Genomic DNA, 21,058 nt, shown 5'->3' on the forward strand with positions numbered 1-21,058 from the left:
TGCGGCCGTTATGGGGCTGCCCCGCCCCAGGCCGGCGCGTGCTGAGGGGGTGAGAGCGGGTCGGAGGGGGGGTACACGCCGCCCCGCGCTGCCGGTGGAGCGGGGCCGCCTCTCCTGTCAGCGCAGTGCCCCGGCCTGGCGCGCGCCGGCCTCCCGACGCCGCTTCGCTCGGGAGCGGGCAGAGGCCCAGGCGGTGAGGGGAGGGCGCGCCTACCCGCTGCTCCGGTGCACCGCGGGGACAGGGTGTGGTAGCGAGCCTGGGCGCGGGTCTCGGCTTCCCCCCTCTGCCCCGGGGCCAGAGAACGTCTGGGTATCTGTCACACAGCGGGGCGGCAGATCCCTAGGGAAGGCGATTAGCGCCTGCAAAGCTGCATGGGGAGCTCTGCGTGAGGGGTGCAGAGGTGTCCCCTGGAATAGCGGTAAGAAACCAGTAGTCGTCAAGGACAGGACTCGAAAATAGTGGGTTCTCTTTCACATAAACTACTTACTCGGTATCCCACACCCATTCCCAAGTCTGCTTTATTCCTTTCTTGGATGAATTACAGCAGGTGCTCGTTGGCTGGAATGAGGCATTGTGAATTTATGTGAGGAGATTGAGCTAAAAATTAGAGGAGAGTAGCTCTGTGCCTGCTTCTTGGTGATACCTTATATATATTTTTTGATACAAATGAAAGCAGAAACCTTTTGCTTGCAGGCCATTTGAGTTAGCCGTATCATGGTTGGAGTTTGGTTTCGGTATGTTACGTTTGAGAGTCACATATGTTGTTACTAAGGAGCACAGACTCAGATTCTGGCCACTTACCCTGAACGCACCAACGATATGTAGTAAAAGCCTGAGCAGGAAAGTAATCACAGACAAAGCCTCTGAATACCAGGAAAACTAACAAAAGTATATTGATGAGGGTGAATGCAATAAATGAAAGTTTTTTTCAGGCCTTTAACTGGTATTTCTTTTCTTCTTTTTTTTTTTTTTTCTTCTTCACCCAGGGACTTGTTTTAAGGAACATGGAGGAGTGAGCTCCCAGCAGTTTCTTGAGTTTCTCATCTACCTGATTTTGACATGATCAAATGTTTGGTGGAAGATGTGCGAGCCAGGCTGCGTTCTGGAGTGACTATCAACTCACTGGGCCACTGTGTGGAGGAGCTTGTCCTCAATAGCATCGATGCCAAAGCAACATGTGTAGCTATCAGGGTGGATTTGGAAGCTTTTAAGATCCAGGTGGTGGACAACGGCGCCGGGATGGGGAGAGAGGACTTAAATGCAATGGGGAAGCGGTACTTTACCAGCAAGTGCAGCTCAGTGGGAGACCTGGAGAACCTGATGTTCTACGGCTTCAGAGGGGAGGCTGTGGCAAGCATAGCCAACATGGCTACCATAGTGGAAGTTTCATCTAAGACCAGCAGGACAGCAAAAACATTTGTGAAACTATTTCACAATGGGCAAGCACTGGAAGTCTGTGAAGCTGAACTGAGCAGACCAAGTGGCGGAACTACAGTGACCGTATGTAATCTATTCCATCAGCTACCAGTGAGGAGAAAGTGTATGGATCCTGTGTTAGAGTTTGAGAGAGTGAGACAGAAGGTAGAGGCTATTTCACTGATGCATCCCTCTGTTTCACTTTCTTTAAAGAATGACGCTTCTTGTTCTATGGTGCTTCAGCTCCCTAAGACGAGAGATGTATACTCTCGGTTTTGTCAAATTTATGGACTGGGCAGATCTCAGAAGTTAAGAGAAATAAATCATAAGTCTGGGGGATTTGAACTAAGTGGTTATATCAGTATTGAAGGACATTACAACAAAAATATGCAGTTCTTGTATGTGAATCGAAGGCTTGTTTTAAAGACAAGACTACATAAACTAATTGATTTTTTATTAAGAAAAGAAAGTGTCATTTGCAAGGCAAAAAGTGGCCCTGTGAGTAGACAGGCTAGTTCAAGTCCTGGTCACCATCGTTGTGGCCCAGAGTTGTATGGGATCTTTATTCTCAATGTGACCTGTGCATTCAGTGACTATGACGTGTGTTTGGAACCTTCAAAAACTCTAATCGAGTTCCAGAACTGGGATGTTCTTCTAACTTGCATAGAGGAAGGAGTGAAAATATTTTTGAAACGAGAACACTTATTTATTGACCCGTGTAGTGAGGACATCAGAGAATTTAATGAAGATAATGACTTTTGTTTGTATAGTGCTCCAGTTCTCAAGTCCTCACTCTCTGATGAGAAGAGCATCCAAGACAGTTTTAGGAAAGCATGTGATGAAATTGTGGATTCCTATGAAATGTGTAACTTGCAATCAAAAGATGTCAAAAGGAAATCCGTGACTGGAAAAAAATCTTTGAATCTTACAGAGTCAAATAAAAATCTACAGGAAAATGAAATCGCCCCAGATCAGAAGATTGCTGATCCCTCTGATCCATGTAGAAACAACAAAGTCGAGATTCCACTGCCCAGCAAAGATGACACAGCGCCAAAAGACACCAACAGTTCCCAAAAAGCATCTGATACTCATCGGAAACCTCCAGACAATCTTTGTTTCTCTTTTAGTGGAGGGGCCAGATCAGAAACAAGAAAAATGGACAGTTGTGGTGTCCTGCAGCACTGTGCAGAGAATTACATAAAAGATGCGGGAAGCCAGCAAGGCGAAGTAGTACAGAAAAGCAATACAGCCCATGGTGTTATTCAATCGCCGTCTGAAACAGAAGATCCTACTGAAACAGCAATGGGACCGGAAACTGTCTCTGGAAGTTCATTGATGAGACCGTGTAATGCAAGAAGAGGAGACAGGCAAACAGCTAAAGTGATAGATGGTGCTGGAAGAGGGGCTGTTAGTTCAATACCATTAAAATTGTGCTCTACAGGCCTCATAACATGTGTTAGGCAAAATGAGCCCCCACATGAATGTGAACAAGCAGAAACAAATCTTGCACTAAACATGCAGTGTAGATCTGGCCTTGTCAGTGCAAAGGATATTTTTGGCCACAAAGTGAATTTTCCAATTCAGTCTTTAAATGCAAAGGATATTTCCAGTAATACAAATAAAGAATGTACACCTCCTTACATCAGAGAAGTATGTGTGGCTGATAGTAATGAGTGTCTAGAGAACAAAACTTTGTCAAATCAAGTGGGTGAGGGGATAGCTATGCCTATTGCCACCAGTAAAAGACATGAGACATCAAATGTTACAGAACCGCTGCTGGCAACTTTTTCAGGTATTCCTCACAATAAAGTAAGAAAAAGCACTAGAAGACAAATAGCTGTGCCAAGATCTCAGCCCTCAAAGAAGCTGAGCCTGTCCACACAGCTGGGTTCATTAGAAAAGTTCAGGAGATACTATGGGAGAGTAAAGTGTACGCTACCAGCACCGTTGTCAGAGCAGAGTGAATTTGGTCTCCCGGTTTTTGACTCACAAGCTAATTGTGACTTTTCAGAGAATGAGAATGACAATCGTGCTAGTGTAAGCACTTGTGAAACTCCAACTTTGGAAGACACAGATTCTAATAATAGTAGCCAAGTTTTTGCTTCATTGGAAGAGACTTTACTCTGCAGTGGAAAAACTTCACAGGACAAACAAGCCCTTTGTCAGAGTCCTTTGCCATTGTCTGATTACTCTCAGGTTAGTAAAAAAAAAGTAAGTTGTAAAAGATCTCCAGGATCATTATCATCCAAACTGTCCAGAATGAAAAGTGACGACAAAGAAGTAGAACAACTTGGTGAACAATTCCAAACAGATCCAAATAGAAAAGATTACTACTCTTTCAATCTTGAATCTTCAAATAATGATTTTTTGTACAATGCTTGCCAAACGTATAAATCCGCAATGGAAACAATGAGGGAATGTAGTTACAGTGTTTCTAAGGGGGATGCATGCTTGCAATCAGACAGTACGAGAGTGGAGTCCATGAAAAGTCCTGTCAGCCCATCACCACCCAGCAGCATAGAAGGGGAGTACACAGTCTCTTCAAGCAGTGCTTTATCATTACCTGCTAAAAAGGATAGTGCTAACATAATCTGTAAAGATAAAAGTACGTTAGATGAATCCTCAGATCAAAATTTGAAAGATACTGAGGTTCCCTGTATGACCTTCCCAAGTAACTCGGAATTCTCTGCAGACAACACAAGCACAGGCAATCCCAGGAATGATTTATGTTGTTCTGACTGGCTGCAAGATTTTGATGTTTCATCAGGTAAGACAATATACATCAATAAAGCAACTGGACTGAGCACCTACAGCACTCCTCCTACTGAAGGATTTCAGGCTGCCTGCATTCAAGATATAACAACAATGGCTGTGAACGTTGTCTCAGAGAATGGTAAGAGGGGTGGTGGTCATTGTAAAAATGGGATGAGGAAAACTTTATATTCTGCTAGGAGCATCAGATACCTTGCTGACAGCACCTGACAGTTTATATTGAAATATCCACTGCCTTACATGTAATAGCTGTATGGAAAACAGGAAAGTGTTGGAGACTATGAGACAGTAGCACATTAATAATTCAAGATATTAAATTAATTAATTAAATTAATTAATTAAATTAAATTAATAATTCAAGATATTAAAAGATAGTTTTTAATAAGACAATAAAAAGAAATAGCCACACTTTGTCAATTAATTAACAGGCAGCTGCTGTGCATCCTGACATTTACTGTGATCACAGTTATATATAATTGTTGTTACATATAAAGTGAGGGACACACTTTGAAGTTAGTGCACTAGAAAAATTTTGTGGTTTTTAACATTTTGTCCTAACTGCATACAAAATTTAAAACAACCCTTGAAAAATGAACAAAAATATAACTTCTTCTTTGAGAATGTGTAGTCTCCTTTCCACAGATTTTGGAAGGCTCTTCCTTCACACTTAGCTTTGTAGGAGATGTTGTACAGCATTGTTGGTGGTTTGATGATGGAGCTTTTCCAGGGGTGGCAGGACACTACTGGTTTTACAGGGGTCTGCTGTTCATGAGTCTTTATTGATCTATCTGTTGGGTTTGGCTTTCTGTGTCCTCCTGATCTGGCTTGGCCATTTTCCATTCCATGGGTATATCTTTGTTCAAAGTTTTTCCTCGGTCTGTCTATAGGCAGACTTTATAAGCAAAGATGCAGCCATTCACCATATAGACAGTATTTTCTACTGTTTAATTTGTTTTGAAAAAGTAGTTTGGACTTCTTTCTAGATGGTTCTCTGGTGAAATATTTGTCTAATCAATCATGGTGGCCTCTGGTTTGTTCCATTTTTGTCTGTTACTTCCTTCTTTATCACCAGTCATGGAAACACTGGTGCAATAGGTGTTTTGGTTGTTAAGCTATTCCCTTTTAAGTGTAGTAATTGATGCCAATAGTTCTTAACATCTACTGTGTTCCACTGAAGTAAATTTGTTACAAGGAAAAGAGCATCTGTGTTTTTATTAGGTAAAATTACTTGCAAGCACAAATGTACAGTCCTTGACTAACACTTTTAATTTGTGTGGTTTACCAATTTTGGTTGCACACTGTGCTGTTTAGTAGCCAGCCAAAGCACTGAGATGTGGAGCTTGACTTTCTATCCAAAATATTTGGGTACTGCGTTCATGTTTATGAAGAGAATACCTCACATACCCTTATGCTTTTGGGTGATGTATAGTCTGTACTCTTTGAAGATGCATATTGTGTTGCATCTTTTTACATCCAATGGCATTGTTCTTTCTTAGTCTTATCATTGGTGTTACTCTCCATCATATTAGTGGTGCCACTCTTTCTTAAGTCTGTCGATGGTCTTATTCTTTGGTGAGATATCTACTGCAGCTTTTTTGCTTTTCTTAGGTTGAAGGTCAGACCTTGCAAACCTTGCTTCACAAGGTGTTTGGACTCTGGCTAGACCCTATAGATCTTAGATTTTCAAAGGTCAACCAACATGTTCTTTCACACATTTTTCAAGCAAAGGATATTCGTTCTTTTTAGTCATAGGAATAAACATAACTGTGTCCTAGCACAGCATTCATGTCTCTTGATGTTGAGCACTTGTTTTGGACTGCTGTTAAGACCCAGGAGTGGAATAATTTCTCATTTTGCTTTTTAGAGTAGTGTCAGTAACCCCATGGTGTTGACTTAGAATTTCATAACCCTATGATTTATTAAGAACAGTGTCTTATACACAAATTTAGTGAAATTACACTGGTTGGTGACAGGTGGAAGGAGGTAAGAATAATCCATATCCTCTTTTCCATGACAGCAGTGGCCATCTGCCATCTTTTCCAGTCACAAGCTGCGTGCTCAACAGAAACGCTAGATTTTGTAGGTTAGACTCAGGCATTTTTGTACTGATTAAACTGATTGCTACAGGAAAATTTTATTTAGCTTCATTTCACCATCAGATGGCCTTTTAACTAATCTAATGCTATGCATTTTTAGTGGGTTAACATCCCAGTTCAACTTTGTCTTTGTTATTATGCCAGCTATGTTTGCATTGTTACTTTTATTACATTATTGACTGATATGTCATTACACTAGTATATTTTAATGATCTAATTGAGGCAAGTGAAAGTGAATACTCACATATGGTAATTGTATGTGGTTTGCATGTATAAAGTAGATACATTATTATCCTCAGCACCTTTTCTGATGTTACTTGTCAGAAAAATCACATTAATAATATCTCTGCCAGCTTGGAATTGCCACTGGCCTTTGGTCAAGAAAATCCTAGCTTTATGAACAATGTATATCCTGAGCAAGGATTTTCCCTGCAACAAGAAGCAGGGAGATGATTCTTTGTTTGTTACATGTATAAAATACTGGACTTCTGTTCATACAGATGATAGATACTTCTGTGAACTTGAGAGACATTATCTTTCCATGACAATAGCTATAAAAGTTCTGTCAAAGTCTGAATTAAGTGGTGTTCTTCAATTTGCCACAGTTTACCAGGAACCATGTCAGGCCATCTTGTCCTCTGTTCTGGGTTTTGTGACAATGGGATGCTGAGTTATTTTCCCATGCTGGGCTGCCAGTTTGGATTCTTGAAAGGATTCTTGGTCCCCAGGGTAGGACGGTCACTGGTCCTTACTGGAGTGGAGCCAGCAGTCAGGAGTGTACGGACTGGCCTAAGATCTCATAGAGTCTTTTCATACTGAGCTTATCAGCATGCAGCTGGTTTTCTTTGGCATTATCACTCTGCCACTTTTCCTGAATGCACACCCTTCATTTCTCAGTAGAAAGGAACTTTTATTAATTCATTATTATTTCACAAAGAATAGAAGTCTGAATTGTACCAAAGGAAGGGTGAAATGTTTACCACTGTGCTGGAAATCTGAGCCACTTTTCTTAGTAATCTTGATAACAGTGCAGGTTTGTAATGTCATTAAATCATTTCTGGGTGGGTAGGAACATGTTGTTAGGCTAACTCTGATATCTCATGTGGTCTCTCTGACTTGTAGTTTTCAGTTTTACAAGTTCCTGGTAACTGTATTAAGTATTGATAGGAGTGGTGATAGACTGACAGTTTTGCCACTCCTTAATAGAGGGAATTCAAGAGCGTTTTGATATCTGACAGACAATTTTTTGATATCATATGTCTCCTCCATCTCATATAAAATATTTTGATATCATATGCCTGCTCTTTTTCCTTGGGGATAACACTTCTGATTGCACTAATTCTGGAAATAATTGTTACATGTTTAAAGCAGCAGCCAATTTTTAAGGACAGTCCTGCAGAAGCCACAGTAATATTTTCAAATACGTTTCCTGATGCAGGTGTGTCTGATAATTCTCAGCTTTTTACATACGTGTTGTTATTTCTTGATGTTAGAATGCAAAATCTGTGGGATACTTTAATTTGTACAGGGCTGAGCACGTGCTCATTTATGGTAATAATTGTATAGCTTTTTGTAATTTTGCATGCTGTTGAATCTGCAGCAGTAAATTTATATTGTGTTTAGGGATTCAGTTCAGGTGCCATCCCTTTAGAAGTGAGATTGTGCTACCCTTCCTTCCTAGACCTCGAAAAGAGAAGACGCTAGCAAGCCAGGATCTGAGAGGTAGGGCCAGCTTTCCAGGACACAGTGTTCTGTGGTAAACACAAATCAAAGAATTCTCCCAGATGTCCCAACAGGAACCCAGAATTACTCAAGGTCTGTTAACAATGGGACCGTGTGAGTCATCTCAAATCTAGAATTGGAAAAAAAAATCTTTCAGGGTTGAACGCAGGTTAGGGGATACTTATTTACAGGATGAAATACCCAGTTCTTTGTTGAATTGTGTTAGTAGTTTAAAGAATAATTACCTACTCCTTTCTTTGTACTCATTCCAACCTTGGAATGTGAAAAATAGCTTCAATCCTCACAATTTTTTTTTGCAGTGGAAAGGTTGAAATCATCTTTTTGGTATGTGGCTTTGTCCAGAGGGAATGGGTAGCTAAGCAGGTCTTTCTTCCCCCCTCCCAGCTCCCTACCCCATTTCCAGGGCCTGTTGAATTGTGCTGCAGCATTTTTAGGAGTCAGAAAGTTGCACAGTGTCCTTCCTAGTTAAAGCAGACAATAGAAAAGCCTAGTCTCATGGTCTATTATTTATTTGTACATTCTCCCCTTTTTATTAAGGCAAAAAATAAAATAATAGTTATGTGAGGTAGAGGTACCCAATGCATCTTCTGTTGATGGAGGGTGGCAGTCCCTGTATTATGTACGTGTTCTTTCCTAGATGCTGAAGGGGAGTCTCTCCAGTCGTTGCTTTCAGAATGGGATAATCCTGTTTTTGTTTCCTGCCCAGAGGTAAGTATTATCTCACATCTCATGCTAAAATAGAAATCGTTTTAGCCTTCTGTTATTCTCTGACATGGGGACCAAAATTGCAAATGTTGTAATCATTGCATGTAAGTTATTCAGCCATATATTAGACTGTAGACCTGGCAGTTATGTGTTTTTATAGACTGTTTATATGTAGGTCATTGTTGTGGATTTATTCAATGTCAGAGAAGCAGGTATAAGGCTAATCTTCTGCCTTATGTTGTTTCAAAAGCAAAACATTATTGTAAGCTGTCTTTCCCTCTACAGAGATAGTCATCTTAGAATTAAATGTTATTGAATGGCAAAATTGTAATACAGGGTCTGTCCTCTTTGTGGACAGAGTTAAAATAACCCAACTTTCTTTTCTGGGATGCAGTGGGTCTTAAAAGTGTATTTTACTATAGTTGTTTTTATAGCCTAGCAGGTTTATAGCGCATGAGAGGGAAATAATGTTTAACTTCTAGAAAAACTTCCTTTGTTGTCATGAGGTAGCATTATCTTTAATCGTCATGTTGTGCATGTGTAAACATACATATGTAACCCTTTCCACCTGCAAACAATAGGGACGGAGTAACAAACCACCTGCTGGTGAGTTTCGGAAAAGGAACAGTTCTGTTCAGTTGTTGCTGTGACATGTACTCTGACTCATTTCAGGGTAATGCATCTTTTGTAATGCAATCCCTTGAGAGCTCACGTAGGCTGATAATTAACTTCAGGGTTTCTGATAGGTACTTGAAATCAGCTGAATGCATTGAAGGTAATATCCAATATCCATATGGGAAAGTATATGGGGATGGAAGCAGAGGGATTGCCGGATGGTATCTTTAGCTAGTTCTATTCTTGTGTAGAAAGCTTGGTTTGTCAAAATACTTTTTTTTCCAGTTTTTCTTAAAGCTGGTTTGTTGTGGGTGTTTTTTGTGTGTTTGGGTTTTTTTGCTATATCCTTTATAGCCTGCTTAATCTGTAATTCTGTTTTTACAGATTGCTGTTGATGTGACCAGCAGTCAGGCTGACAACCTGGCTGTGAAAATTCACAATATCTTGTATCCTTATCGTTTCACCAAAGACATGGTTCATTCAATGCAGGTACAATATAATCTATTACTAGTTTTCACCCCCAAATTCCCACTCAGCAGATGGCATTTGCTGATGTCTCTGCCTGGTGGCAAAGAGGTATCTAGGGAAATAGTTCATATCCCTAATTTTCAGAAGCACAAACTGAATTCTTGGTTGCTGTGTGATACCAGCAGGCACATATGTCATGCCCGATCTTAGTATCATCTCGTAGTTAATCAGCTATCTGCAAGTGACTCTAAAATTCCTTGACAGTATAGTTAAATCAAATCAAGAGGCAGGCCCGTTACTGCTGCTTAGAAACACTATTAACTAAATGATATTTCAGTAGATAGCTTTTTATATTTATTGTAGGCATTTGCTTAGGTCATATTCCTCTGAAATCGGTGTCCTGTATCTTCCATTTTTATTGACCTTAGAAATTTAATTCTTCATCAGAGTGGTTTCAAAAGCAAATCCCAGATTTTGCAGAAAGACTTGAAATTTCACTTTAAGATTTATGTCTGCCCTGAAAAGTGATTCTTAAAAATGGCATCATTGCATCAAGTTTAACTGTTTTATTGCTTCTTTATCAAATGTTTTGAATGGTAGCTTAAAAGCTAATGTAAATGTGTGGCTTCAACTTACAATCTTTGATGGTTTGCCTGGATAGAAATGCCAAAGTGGATTCTCTCCCTCTCTTGCATCCCCGTGACAAAAGTCTTATGGGCCCAGTTAGCATTATTCTCCTGTAATCAGGTTGCTGACTTTGAGATTGCAGGTTCTGACTGTGGGGCATGGTAATGTTGATATCCTGAGTGGGCAACGATCCATCTGATTCCCTTACTTATGTTGTGTGTGCAAGAATAACAGGAGTAAATAAAGTTATTACAGTAAACAGATTACGTTTTGAAAAGACAGGATAGGAAAGCTGAAAAATGGAAGGTACCATTTTTCTCTTCAGTCATAATAAGAACTGTTCTTTAAAACTTACTGAGTGTTTCTGTGATTAACTTTACCTGCATAATGTTTTCCTTTGTATGTTTTTAAGAAAGTAAAGCTAGAAGAAATAACAACTTCCCGCCTCTGAAGAAGCCTAATACTGCCTTCAGTACCCTATAGCAATTTTGAGAATCTCTGTAGAAAAGACAAAAAGCACAAAATGTTACATTATGCCACAGGAAAAGAATAAAAAGAATCATTATGTCTTGCATACCTGCAAAGAAGTAGGATCATCTATTTATTTTTACCTAGGAGGTGAACAACAGAGAATTCAGAGTGCACTCTGTCTCTGTGACTTGGAGGGAAATTCCTCCCTAACACCACATCTGTTAATTTAAATCTAACAATAAGATACTGAAAGCATTGTGGAACCCTGATCAGTATTCTCTGTAGCTCTGGTTCTTTTCTAATGCTTGAAGGGAAGGTGGAATCAAGTCATAGAGGCAAATTCTACATCAGAAAATGAGGAAAAAAAAAAAATGCTTCCTGGCTCCTATAGATGATCAGCACAAGTCCTTAAACACAGGGCAGGTTAAAAAAGGGTGTTTACATTCTTTTTTGGTGATATCAGCAAATCAAATACTCAGAGTTGCTGTGCACAGCTTTAATTCCCAACTCAAAAGAGGCTTCTACAGGAGCATTTAATCCATTCTGCAAATTTCCAGCTCCACCTTAGAACAACTAGAGCTCTTGCCCTTATGACTGAAAAAATTGATCCAGAATTATTTTCTTGGATATTTTGAAACTTTCTTTTAGTTCCAGACCAAAGTATTTCATGCCCAGTTTACGGTCATTTGAGCTTCTGCCAGTATTGTCTTTTAGTTTAAATAATTGCTGCTTTTTCCATATTTAGCCCCCCACTGTATTTATAAAGAATAATTATACACCTTCTCAGTCTCAGTTTTGCTAGGCCAAATTCATTAAGCCTTTGGGATTAGAAAAGAAGTGGTTTCTGCTCCCCTAATTATCCTACTAGCTATTTGTTGCGCTTGATCCAGTTTGATTGTTGTCTGCTTTTGTTTACCTTCGTTTTAAAAATAATTTTACCGCTGGGTAATGACTTTTCTGAGTATCTTACAGGTTCTTCAGCAAGTCGACAATAAATTTATCGTTTGTTTAATCAACACAAGGAATGAAATGGATAACAAAGCAGGTAAGAGTGGTTATTAACCTGAAGTTGAGGTGGCTGTCAAATGCTGTTAGGCTGTAGAGGGAACACTGTCCTGTTTGTATTCTTCTCTTGCCTTGGGATGATATTGTGAGTAGAGGAAAATGTTAGTCTTCACTTGAAATTTCCTGTATCTTCTTTATCTTTATTTTGTATGTTGTTGAATGTTCCTACTGCCTTCAGATTAGTGTTATAAAAATAGATTGTCCTCAAATTACTAACATCTTTCAGACTCTGTTCACAGTGTCTGGACATACTCATTGTCAAAGCTTGCTGAAGCTGTACAAAAAAGGCATTCAAAACCAGTAGTTTTTGTAACATTTTTAAAGACTGTATTAAACAGAACAGTTTGTGGGTGACCTCAGCTCTCATTCTGAAGTTAGATGAAGATGTCAATAGACAAGAGGTTCTGACTCAATCTAATGACCTTAATTTAAATGCCAGTTTGGATCACTAAATTTCGTTCTGTAGAGAATTTATGTTCTGCCAACACAGGCTCCTCCTCACTTTATTTCTGTAAAAGTGTCTGATAGTTATCTTCTAAATGTGGCCTCTAGGGAGTGGTCATTCTTCCCAACCTGTGCAGCTGTCTGGTACAAAGTTTCCTATTTCTCATCTGTTACGGTGCATTTTTAGATGGAAACCTCCTGATTTTGGTGGACCAACATGCAGCTCATGAACGGATCCGCTTGGAGCAGCTTATTGCAGGTGAGGATTCAGGTGGTCTCGGGAAGAAAGATAATCAGGGCACAGGAAAGTACAAATGAGCTGTCTGGGATGGATGGAACCAATAGGGTATTCATTTGTCATCTTTATCCTGATCCCTAGGGGAGTGCAGACATTCAGTATCTGTAGCAGTCATAGTATTGGCAGCTGAAAATTGTTACAGTGTTTCCAAAAATAAAAGATATACACCCTACCTACAGAACTATCAAACTAAAATAGTCCTGACATAATGAAAGAGCAGGAAGACTGATAGGAAAAACAATGAAGAGGAAATAGAACAACATCATAAGATTATGTGTTTATGCTGTGACATGGGATGCAGAGTAAAGAGCATAGTTCATAGGGTTCCTTTTTAGCTGAATACTGTGCTTAAAGCCTAAAATTTCCACAACCTGAAACTGTTTGCAAAGGGATAATAGTCTTCTCTGTAAGCTCATTAGCCATTGGTTTCAGTGTTAAAAAGCACAATAACCATCCATCAAGTACTTAAAAATCATTGACCTTCTCTTTCATCAACGAATACTGCACAGTTCCTGCTGAGAGGGTTCCAGGAACTCTGCTCTTTTGGTCAGGTACTGAAAAAAGTTAGACTGAAGGGAGAAATGCTTAATGAATAGTATTTTAATGCCATTTGTATCAGACTTTTCTGTGGAAAAATTGCTCTCTGTGAGTTGGACTAAATATATCAGTAGTTTTTTTGCTATTTAGGGTGGCTCTTTTTTGGAACTGGTGGGAAAAAACAAAGTGGCATTAACCAGCCCTTCCCCAGAGACTAGATGTCTGGTTTGTGACATTCCCAGTCCTCCACAAGTTTCAGGAGAAGGCATTCTGTGGTCACTTTTTAATCCAGAGGATTACATGCCAAACCATAGGGTCATTAAGGGTAATGCCTGTGTAAATATTCCAAGAGGGGATACTTCTAAACGATTCATTCACAGATTCCTATGAGAAGGAAGCTGCAGCATGTGGCAAGAAGAAATTACTGTCCTCTTCCATCTCTCCCCCTTTGGAGATTGAAGTTACAGAAGAACAAAGAAGATTTCTACGGTTAGTAATGGCCAATAGCTCTAAACTTTTGGGGATGGCTCTGTTGACCAGAAAGATCTGTATATATTGCTAGGTTAACGTGAAGCTCAGGAAAGGAAGCTGTTGATTCTTTCCTGAACTAAGACCAATTGGCTGTATCTGTACTGAGGAAAATAGGTGTGCTTCTCAGGAATGTCGTTAACATCATCTTAAGACAAAACCCTGTGGTGAGCCATCTCTGTGCCTCTGCAGTGTGCTCTGCTTTCACTGGGAAAGTAAACCTTCATGTGTGGGCCAGGGGAGTGCCAAAGCAGTCTCCAACAGATCCTACTGGCTGGGGTTCAGGATTTGGGAGCGTACACTGGAGTGCCCATAGTGTCGATCTAGTCACTGATTTAACAAGCACTGTTTGAGAAAAGCAGGATGGGGTATGGAAAAGTTTGTATTGTGAATCCTTCAAAAATACATTCCTTAATCCTAGGTGCCTGCCAAGAGTAACTAAGGAACACTGTTTCCCAAATGTTTCAGAACGGTGGCCTAGCTACTATTAGGATATTTAACCTTAGTACTGCAAGAGTTTAGATGCAGATTTATTGTTGGACTATTGGAGACCTATTTGACACTAATCAAACTTTTTTCCCCCAAATCCGTGTCTGTCACCTGCCACGTTCATTTGTGGGTTTTTTGTTTTACAACGTTGATCTTCATTTTCAGGTGAAGTTCTATCTTAACATTCACAGGACTGCCTCATTATTTTCAAACTGCTCTTTTTTGTGATGCCTGTGGCAAACTCAACAGCTTTTAAATCACTCCTTGTTAAGATTGTTGCCTATTATAGGGATACGCTTGTTTGGTGTAAAGCCCTTTTTGGGTATATTCCAATCATAACAGTATCACTGCTGTATCCGTTTGGTAACTCTTTTGTGTGACAATGGCCAATAGCAGAAATTCCAAAGGAAAGTGTAGAGCACTATTATGTTCCACCTGCCTTAGGGAAAAATGTGAGAACATGTCTATTGCTGTTCATAGTTCAGTAATATTTGTATGCCTTTGTTGTTCCCACCTCTTAATGATGTTCTTGCTAATATCACAATATTTGTAATGCCTCTTGTTCAACTTTGAATTATTTTTGCACTCATATTTGAATGTATTTCATTTCTGATATATCTACTTTTGAGCCTGGATGGCCAAAATTGAAGACAATATACTGAGTGAGGGTATCCCATTGATTTGTACACTAGCTTTTCAGTTGTGCCAGTATTTTCTGTCTATTATATCCACACCTGATACTTTGTCTGCTTTTTTGGCTACTGCTGCTTGCATGAACTGCTTGTTTATTGAACGGTCATAACAATGAAACACAGAGTTGTGGTTGTTTGTTTTTTTTAAATTTTTGCTATTTATGTAGAAGCCAACAAAATGTACAAATAGATCAAATTATTCCTAATAGTTTGCATTTATTTGTCTTTAGGAGCAGTGAATTCAGTTTTTCTGTCCATTTTTTATTATACCTTTTTCATTCATCCTTCTGATTTTATTCATCATTTTTCTATTTGTTTTAAGTTCTGAGTTCAATGTTGTCTTTAGTCTCAGCTAACATAAATAATTTTGTGTTTTCTACAGATTTGCTTACTTGACCATGCCCTTTCTTTTCCACATCATTAATAAACAATTATGAAGATACAGATCAGGACTTATGTCATGTTGAACACTGACCATCTGTTGCCAGCATACCTCTAAATTATGACAAATGTTACTTCTCTATCCATGACAATTTTTTGCATCAAAGGCTTTTTGAAAGACTTAAATACATTCTGTGAGCTACTTTTCTTCATCAGCTGCATCACAAACATACTACAAAAATCAGTAAGATAAAGTCAATCAGAGAGGCATGGTTTTCTTTTAAGGACACTGGTTAAATTATTCAGCACAGTGGGATGCCAGTTGTGATTTTCAGTTATCACTTCAGATAATTGATTGAAGAAGCTTACTGGTGCTTTTATTATGTTGCTCTTTAATTTATCAGTATTTATTAGCAGTTCATCTCTTTACAATCCCTCTGTGAGACTATCTTTACTAAAAAGTTACGAATTAAAGGTACTATGTAAAAATCTAAATTCTGTTTTTGTGTTGCTGGCAGAGTATGACTGTATTCTTTGGTAAAGTTTGATGTAATGAAATGAATTAACTCCCCTAAAAGACCTTTCTCTTCAGCTGGACCTCTGGTTCACCTGCAGCTTTTATTCTGTTATTTGTCTAAATATTGTAGTAATTTGTCTAAGCATTGTAGTAATGCATTGTTCTATTGACTCTCTTGAACTTCCTCTTTTTTTTTTTCTTAAAAAAAAAAAAAAAAAAAGGCCTAATTGACTTCAGTAACTGCTTGGATTCTGTCATTTCACCACAATGGGCTTTTTCTTTCTATCTTTCTCTGCTCTTGCTGAAGACTATATGTGTCTTTTTTTTTGGGTAGAATTACACAAGTCATCTCCATATGGAGGCTAGTAATTTTATTATTCTCATGACTGATTTTAGTAAGTTTAGATTAGCTTCCTTTTGTTCAAAGAATCTCTTTCCTAAAATTGACCTTCACCACCTTTAAGTGGATATTCCCCGAGTTAATAAAATAAACTATGTATTGTTACAATTGTTTTCATTTTGAAGATGAGTTCTCATCTGACTGTGAAGTCCCATTTTTGTGTGTATTTTTCCATCCACAGGATGACATATGTCAGATTAACTAGAGGTTGTTCTTTCCTTGGTTCTCTGCTTAATGGGATGTAAAGTTCATTAAACCAACAAAAATTTCTTAGAATTTTTTTTCCGTTGTAAGTATTTGCTATTACACATCAATTGAAATTACGATTTTTTAGGTTAGACTTAAAGGAGTCTTTATGCTGCATAATTTCAATACTTAGAGTGTTTGTGTGTTGAACATTTTAGAAAAGATAGATTTCTAAATTTAGCCATAAAGCTTCTCTCCACATAATATAGGAACTCTTAGATCTTGTGGTTGTGGAACATGAAATATGCACAGTTAATTGGGAGTGAAAAAACGTGGCTGCATGTAGACTGAAAAGGACAAAATTACTTGGAATCTCATGATGCATGGATTTTGAGATTTGAAACTGTTTCAGGAAGAAACATATACGGGGACTACAGAGATATTTATGTATGCTGTGAAGACATAGCTATCGTGGTTGATGTCTTATTTCTGTTTGTTTTTTTTTTTTTTTTCTCAGATGCTGCTACAAAAATTTGGAGGACTTGGGTCTTGAATTATCATTTCCAGAGACCAACAGCTCCTTGATTCTAGTGAGGAGAGTGCCACAGTGTTTTATAGAAAGAGAAGCCAATGAATTACGACGGAAAAGACAACCTGTCACTAAGAGCATTGTGGAGGTCAGCTGTGGATATGGGTGAAGTTGTGATACTGGGTCTTGTTCTGTGTTAATAGCCCAGGGTATGAGAGTATCTCTGTTATGAGGGTGAGAATGAAGTCCCTTGGCAAATGTGGGTGACCACTTTAGGTAGTTAACTAGTCCCACAACTGAAATCCCTGAACTGTAAAAGAAATGACAGGAGACTCTTTCAGATTTGGACTAGTGGAGAAGCTAGGAAGAATAGTACATAGTGCAGATGTTTCAACAATTACTGCTCATGAATGCTTGAATGAACAGTAAAATTATTAATATTGCTGATGTAGAAATATTATTTGTTAGGATATAAAGTTGTTTTCATGAAATCTCTACATGGGCAGTGCAGCTTTCTAAAAGCTGCTGTTCCACATGTTCTGCTGTTTGAGGAAGAAATTGCTGAACTGATTACTTGCAGTTTCTGTTGTAAACAATTCTCCACAATCATAACTGGTTCAAGGACTCCTTAAAAATTGTTTCTGGAGTACCATATTCAGCCACTAGGCTGAGCCATTGTGAATCAGTCCAGTCTTGCCATACATCTCTCTTGATATGAGAAGAAGAAACAGAGAAGATGATTCATCTGATTAAATTTTCTTTTCCCACCTTGCTATAATTGGGAAGAATGCACTCTCCTCATGTGATTTGGGAGCCAAGAGCACTAAACGTGGCGGAGGAGGGGATCAGGTCTGTGCGTCATGAGCACTCATTCTTAGCTGATGCCTCCCATGAGTGTTTTGGCAGATCTATTCTGCAGACATTTTTATTTTAATTAGGACTGGTAGCACCTATTCATTATTGATTATGAATTAATTGCATTTTAGACATCAGAAATTAAATCCACATGGACTATTATCCAAAGAAGAAAGGGCAGCTATTCAAAGATAACATGCATTCATTGCACTCTGAAGTATAAGGGTTCCATTATACCCATTCTACAGATGGGAAACTGATGCAGAGAGTAACCAAGTGATTAGTCTAAAGTCCGGTAAGATACTTGTGAGAGGTCAGGACTTGCACCTAGATCTTTCACGCTGTGGTCAGGGTGCTTGCGATGGCATTTTTCCTGGCTCTGGCAGTTACACAGTACATTATACACAGGTGTGGACAAAGCAGGCTATGGGCAATGAAAGGGAGAAATAGCAACTGACAATACTACCTTTCTCTTTCCAGGAGCTTATTCAAGAACAAGTTGAGGTGAGTTGCTATCTGCTTCTGAAGTTGACTATAATAATGCAAAGCTTACTGTATGAACCAAAGGGAGTGTGTTAAGCCTCAAATGAGAGAGGTGGACTAGATAATGCACTAGCCTTTCCTCATTTTTAATTTCCTTTGTGTTATACTTCTTCCTTTTTCCCATATTAAATGGACAGTAAGATGATGTTCACTTACTACTTTTAGCTAGTGCAGACCACAGGAGGAAGAGCACGAGGGACACTGCCTCTGACGTTTCTGAAAGTGTTAGCTTCCCAGGCCTGTCATGGTAGGAAAACTGTACTTTTCTTTCATTCTTTCTTTTTTTTTTTAACCTTTCTGTCTCTATACAACATCCTCCCTGGGGCAGTGGTTTCAGAATGTGTTTGCAGGAATTCCAGGATTACAGACAGTGTGTTTCAGAGGGATGAGGAGATAATGGGCTTTTCATGGACCAGCACTATGAGGGACAAGCAATACTGCACTGATTTATTCATGTATGGGCCTAACATACTTTCCAACCCTCACATGAAACACAGAATACAGTTCTGAGACGCACTCATCCGTGTAACCTCTAAACCATTCAAATAACAGCTCTGTGAAGGGGCAAGGGGAGGTGCTGGAATCTGCCTGAAAGCAAGCAGGAAAGCAGACAGACACTCTTCCTAAAAAGCATTTTTTATTTCATATAAATATCAAAAGTGCTTGTTTAAGTGTGCCTGTGACCTTTCAAGTATTTTTGAAAGGAGTGCAGTAGGATTTTACATCTAAGGGACTATGTCTTTCCAGGACCTGGAAATGAGCAGACCTTACAGGTGTAGACTGCAGTAGCTCTAGCCTCTTGTGGCAGTTCCTGTGCCATATACAGTGTTAACAAGATTATGCTGAAACCATCTATTTTCACAGAGTGTCACTGCATTCTATAACACACTCACTATCAAAAAAAGCAGCCCATTTGCTTCTTGCAATGTTATCTGAAAAGCCAAAAACTAATAATCTTACTATCCATCGGACTTGGGTTAGGTGAAGCTTAAGCCATGGAAAACTGATCCTTTCACAGTAGGCTGGTTAATTGAGCTAAGCCCCAAGACTGCTATACTGCAGCCTTTGGGCTGCCTTTGCAGCCTCCCAGCTAACTTTTGGGAGCTGCCCTTTTTTCTGTGAAAAAACACAGTTGTGGAGGGAAGTCTGCTGGGTGGTTTGAATTCTCTTTGGCAGCATGTGCAAGAACTTCTATCTTTTTTTCAGGAGCTATTAAGTTTAATGAGCCTTTGACTTTGGAGGAGAGCTGCAGGCTTATTGAAGCTTTGTCGTCTTGCCAGCTGCCCTTCCAGTGTGCTCATGGAAGACCTTCCATGATGCCTCTTGCAGACATAGACCATCTACAGCAGGAAAAGCAGGTACTGTGTAGGACACAGATACACCTCTGATAATCCACACTGTGGATTATCAGGGGCACATCATGTATGTGTGTGTGTGTTAGAACTAGAATGGGACAGTTTGAAACCATCACCACTGGCTGTTACTTGAAATTTTACATAGCTATTACCAATAAAATAAAACTGTAGAACATTAAACTTCTGTCCTGCAAACACTTCAGCAAGTCTTGAATGGCCACATTGACTTGAATGGGGTCCACTAGTTTGCAGTTTTTAAACGTAAAACTTGGAAAACATGTAAATTCTGATATTCTACTAGGGCCAAAAATGCTAATTAAACAAATGCCTACTTCCCCAGAGGTTAAGATGCTAAAAAATGCTGAAAAAAGGCAAAGAAATAGCAACATTTAAATTAGAAAAAAAAAAATCATTACTCCTTCACTTTTGCTATTACTGTGCTATATTAAGTTATAAAATTGGATTCTGTTGCAAGCCAGCTAGGACTTGAAATTGGATATTAAAAAAACTTGTGAATGACTGTATTAGGGCAAAGAATATGGAGGCATTGAAGGTCATTTACTTAGTTATGGTTTAGTGCTTCTTAATTTTTCTCCCTCCAGCCTAAACCTAATTTGGCTAGACTGCGGAAGAGGGCACATGCGTGGCACCTATTTGGAAGAAAAAGACCCTAATCAAAAAAAGTTAAGATTGTAAGCTGCAACCACTACAAGTGTTGGTATGGTCCAGGTTCCCATTGTTAGACAATACCCTGTGTGGAGCCAAGTTTCTGAGCCAGTGTGGTAACTGAAGTTCTGCTCCGAGTACTGACCTAAGAAGCAGAGACCAGCCAGCAGAACATGGCAGGAGGAGCCCACCCTTGTAGCCTGGAGAAGCATCGTCAACATTAAGGAATTACATTGTAAGCCTGTGCCTTATGTCAGTGTTTGACTATCATCAGAGGCAAGAAGTTGCAGCCACTCACAGTGACTGAAGTGCTTTTTCTCTGCAAGCACAGCATCATTCTGCATAATAGAGGAGACTTTTAATTAATGTATTTTATAGTACTTTGAAAATGGGGAGGTATTTATTAATAAATAAAATTAACACCAAATTCTTTCGTTGGGCTTGTGGCGGTGGTTGGAATGAGGACTGACCAGCTTCATAGTGTATATATGGGCCAACTTAGAATCAAAAACCATTCTTTTTATTTAACTAGGCAATGAATGACACACCCAGCTGTTTTCTCCAGCTCCCTGCAGTTTGCATTCTTGAGAGATTTCTAAATCCTAGCATAGCCCCACATTCTCAGTGTATAGAAACTTAGAGAAATAACTAAATAGCCC

At 39.2% G+C, this 21,058-nt stretch overlaps 1 protein-coding gene across 1 annotated transcript; it reads left to right on the forward strand.

Annotated features, from left to right (window-relative positions):
* Nucleotides 1-582: 582 nt before the first annotated feature.
* MLH3 (mutL homolog 3) lies at nucleotides 583-20,572 on the forward strand. Its single transcript, XM_082000878.1, has 12 exons — nucleotides 583-4,310; nucleotides 7,909-8,007; nucleotides 8,666-8,736; nucleotides 9,733-9,837; nucleotides 11,887-11,959; nucleotides 12,611-12,682; nucleotides 13,639-13,747; nucleotides 16,969-17,128; nucleotides 18,316-18,339; nucleotides 18,544-18,625; nucleotides 19,585-19,736; nucleotides 20,336-20,572. Exons 1-12 carry the CDS (start codon nucleotides 1,061-1,063, stop codon nucleotides 20,405-20,407), a joined length of 4,269 nt encoding a protein of 1,422 aa, XP_081857004.1. The 5' UTR covers nucleotides 583-1,060; the 3' UTR covers nucleotides 20,408-20,572.
* Nucleotides 20,573-21,058: the final 486 nt, after the last annotated feature.

This window comes from Phaethon aethereus (assembly GCF_964289735.1).
Source record: "Phaethon aethereus genome assembly, chromosome: 5".
In the NCBI taxonomy this organism is placed as follows: domain Eukaryota; kingdom Metazoa; phylum Chordata; class Aves; order Phaethontiformes; family Phaethontidae; genus Phaethon; species Phaethon aethereus.

Excerpts from the sequence above, each read along its gene's own strand:
- MLH3 (XM_082000878.1), top strand. The coding sequence starts at position 1,061 with ATGATCAAATGTTTGGTGGAAGATGTGCGAGCCAGGCTGCGTTCTGGA. Across the intron at positions 13,748-16,968 it reads GAACAAAGAAGATTTCTACG|ATGCTGCTACAAAAATTTGG; the intron begins GTTAGTAATGGC and ends TTTTTTTCTCAG. Across the intron at positions 17,129-18,315 it reads TCACTAAGAGCATTGTGGAG|GAGCTTATTCAAGAACAAGT; the intron begins GTCAGCTGTGGA and ends TTCTCTTTCCAG.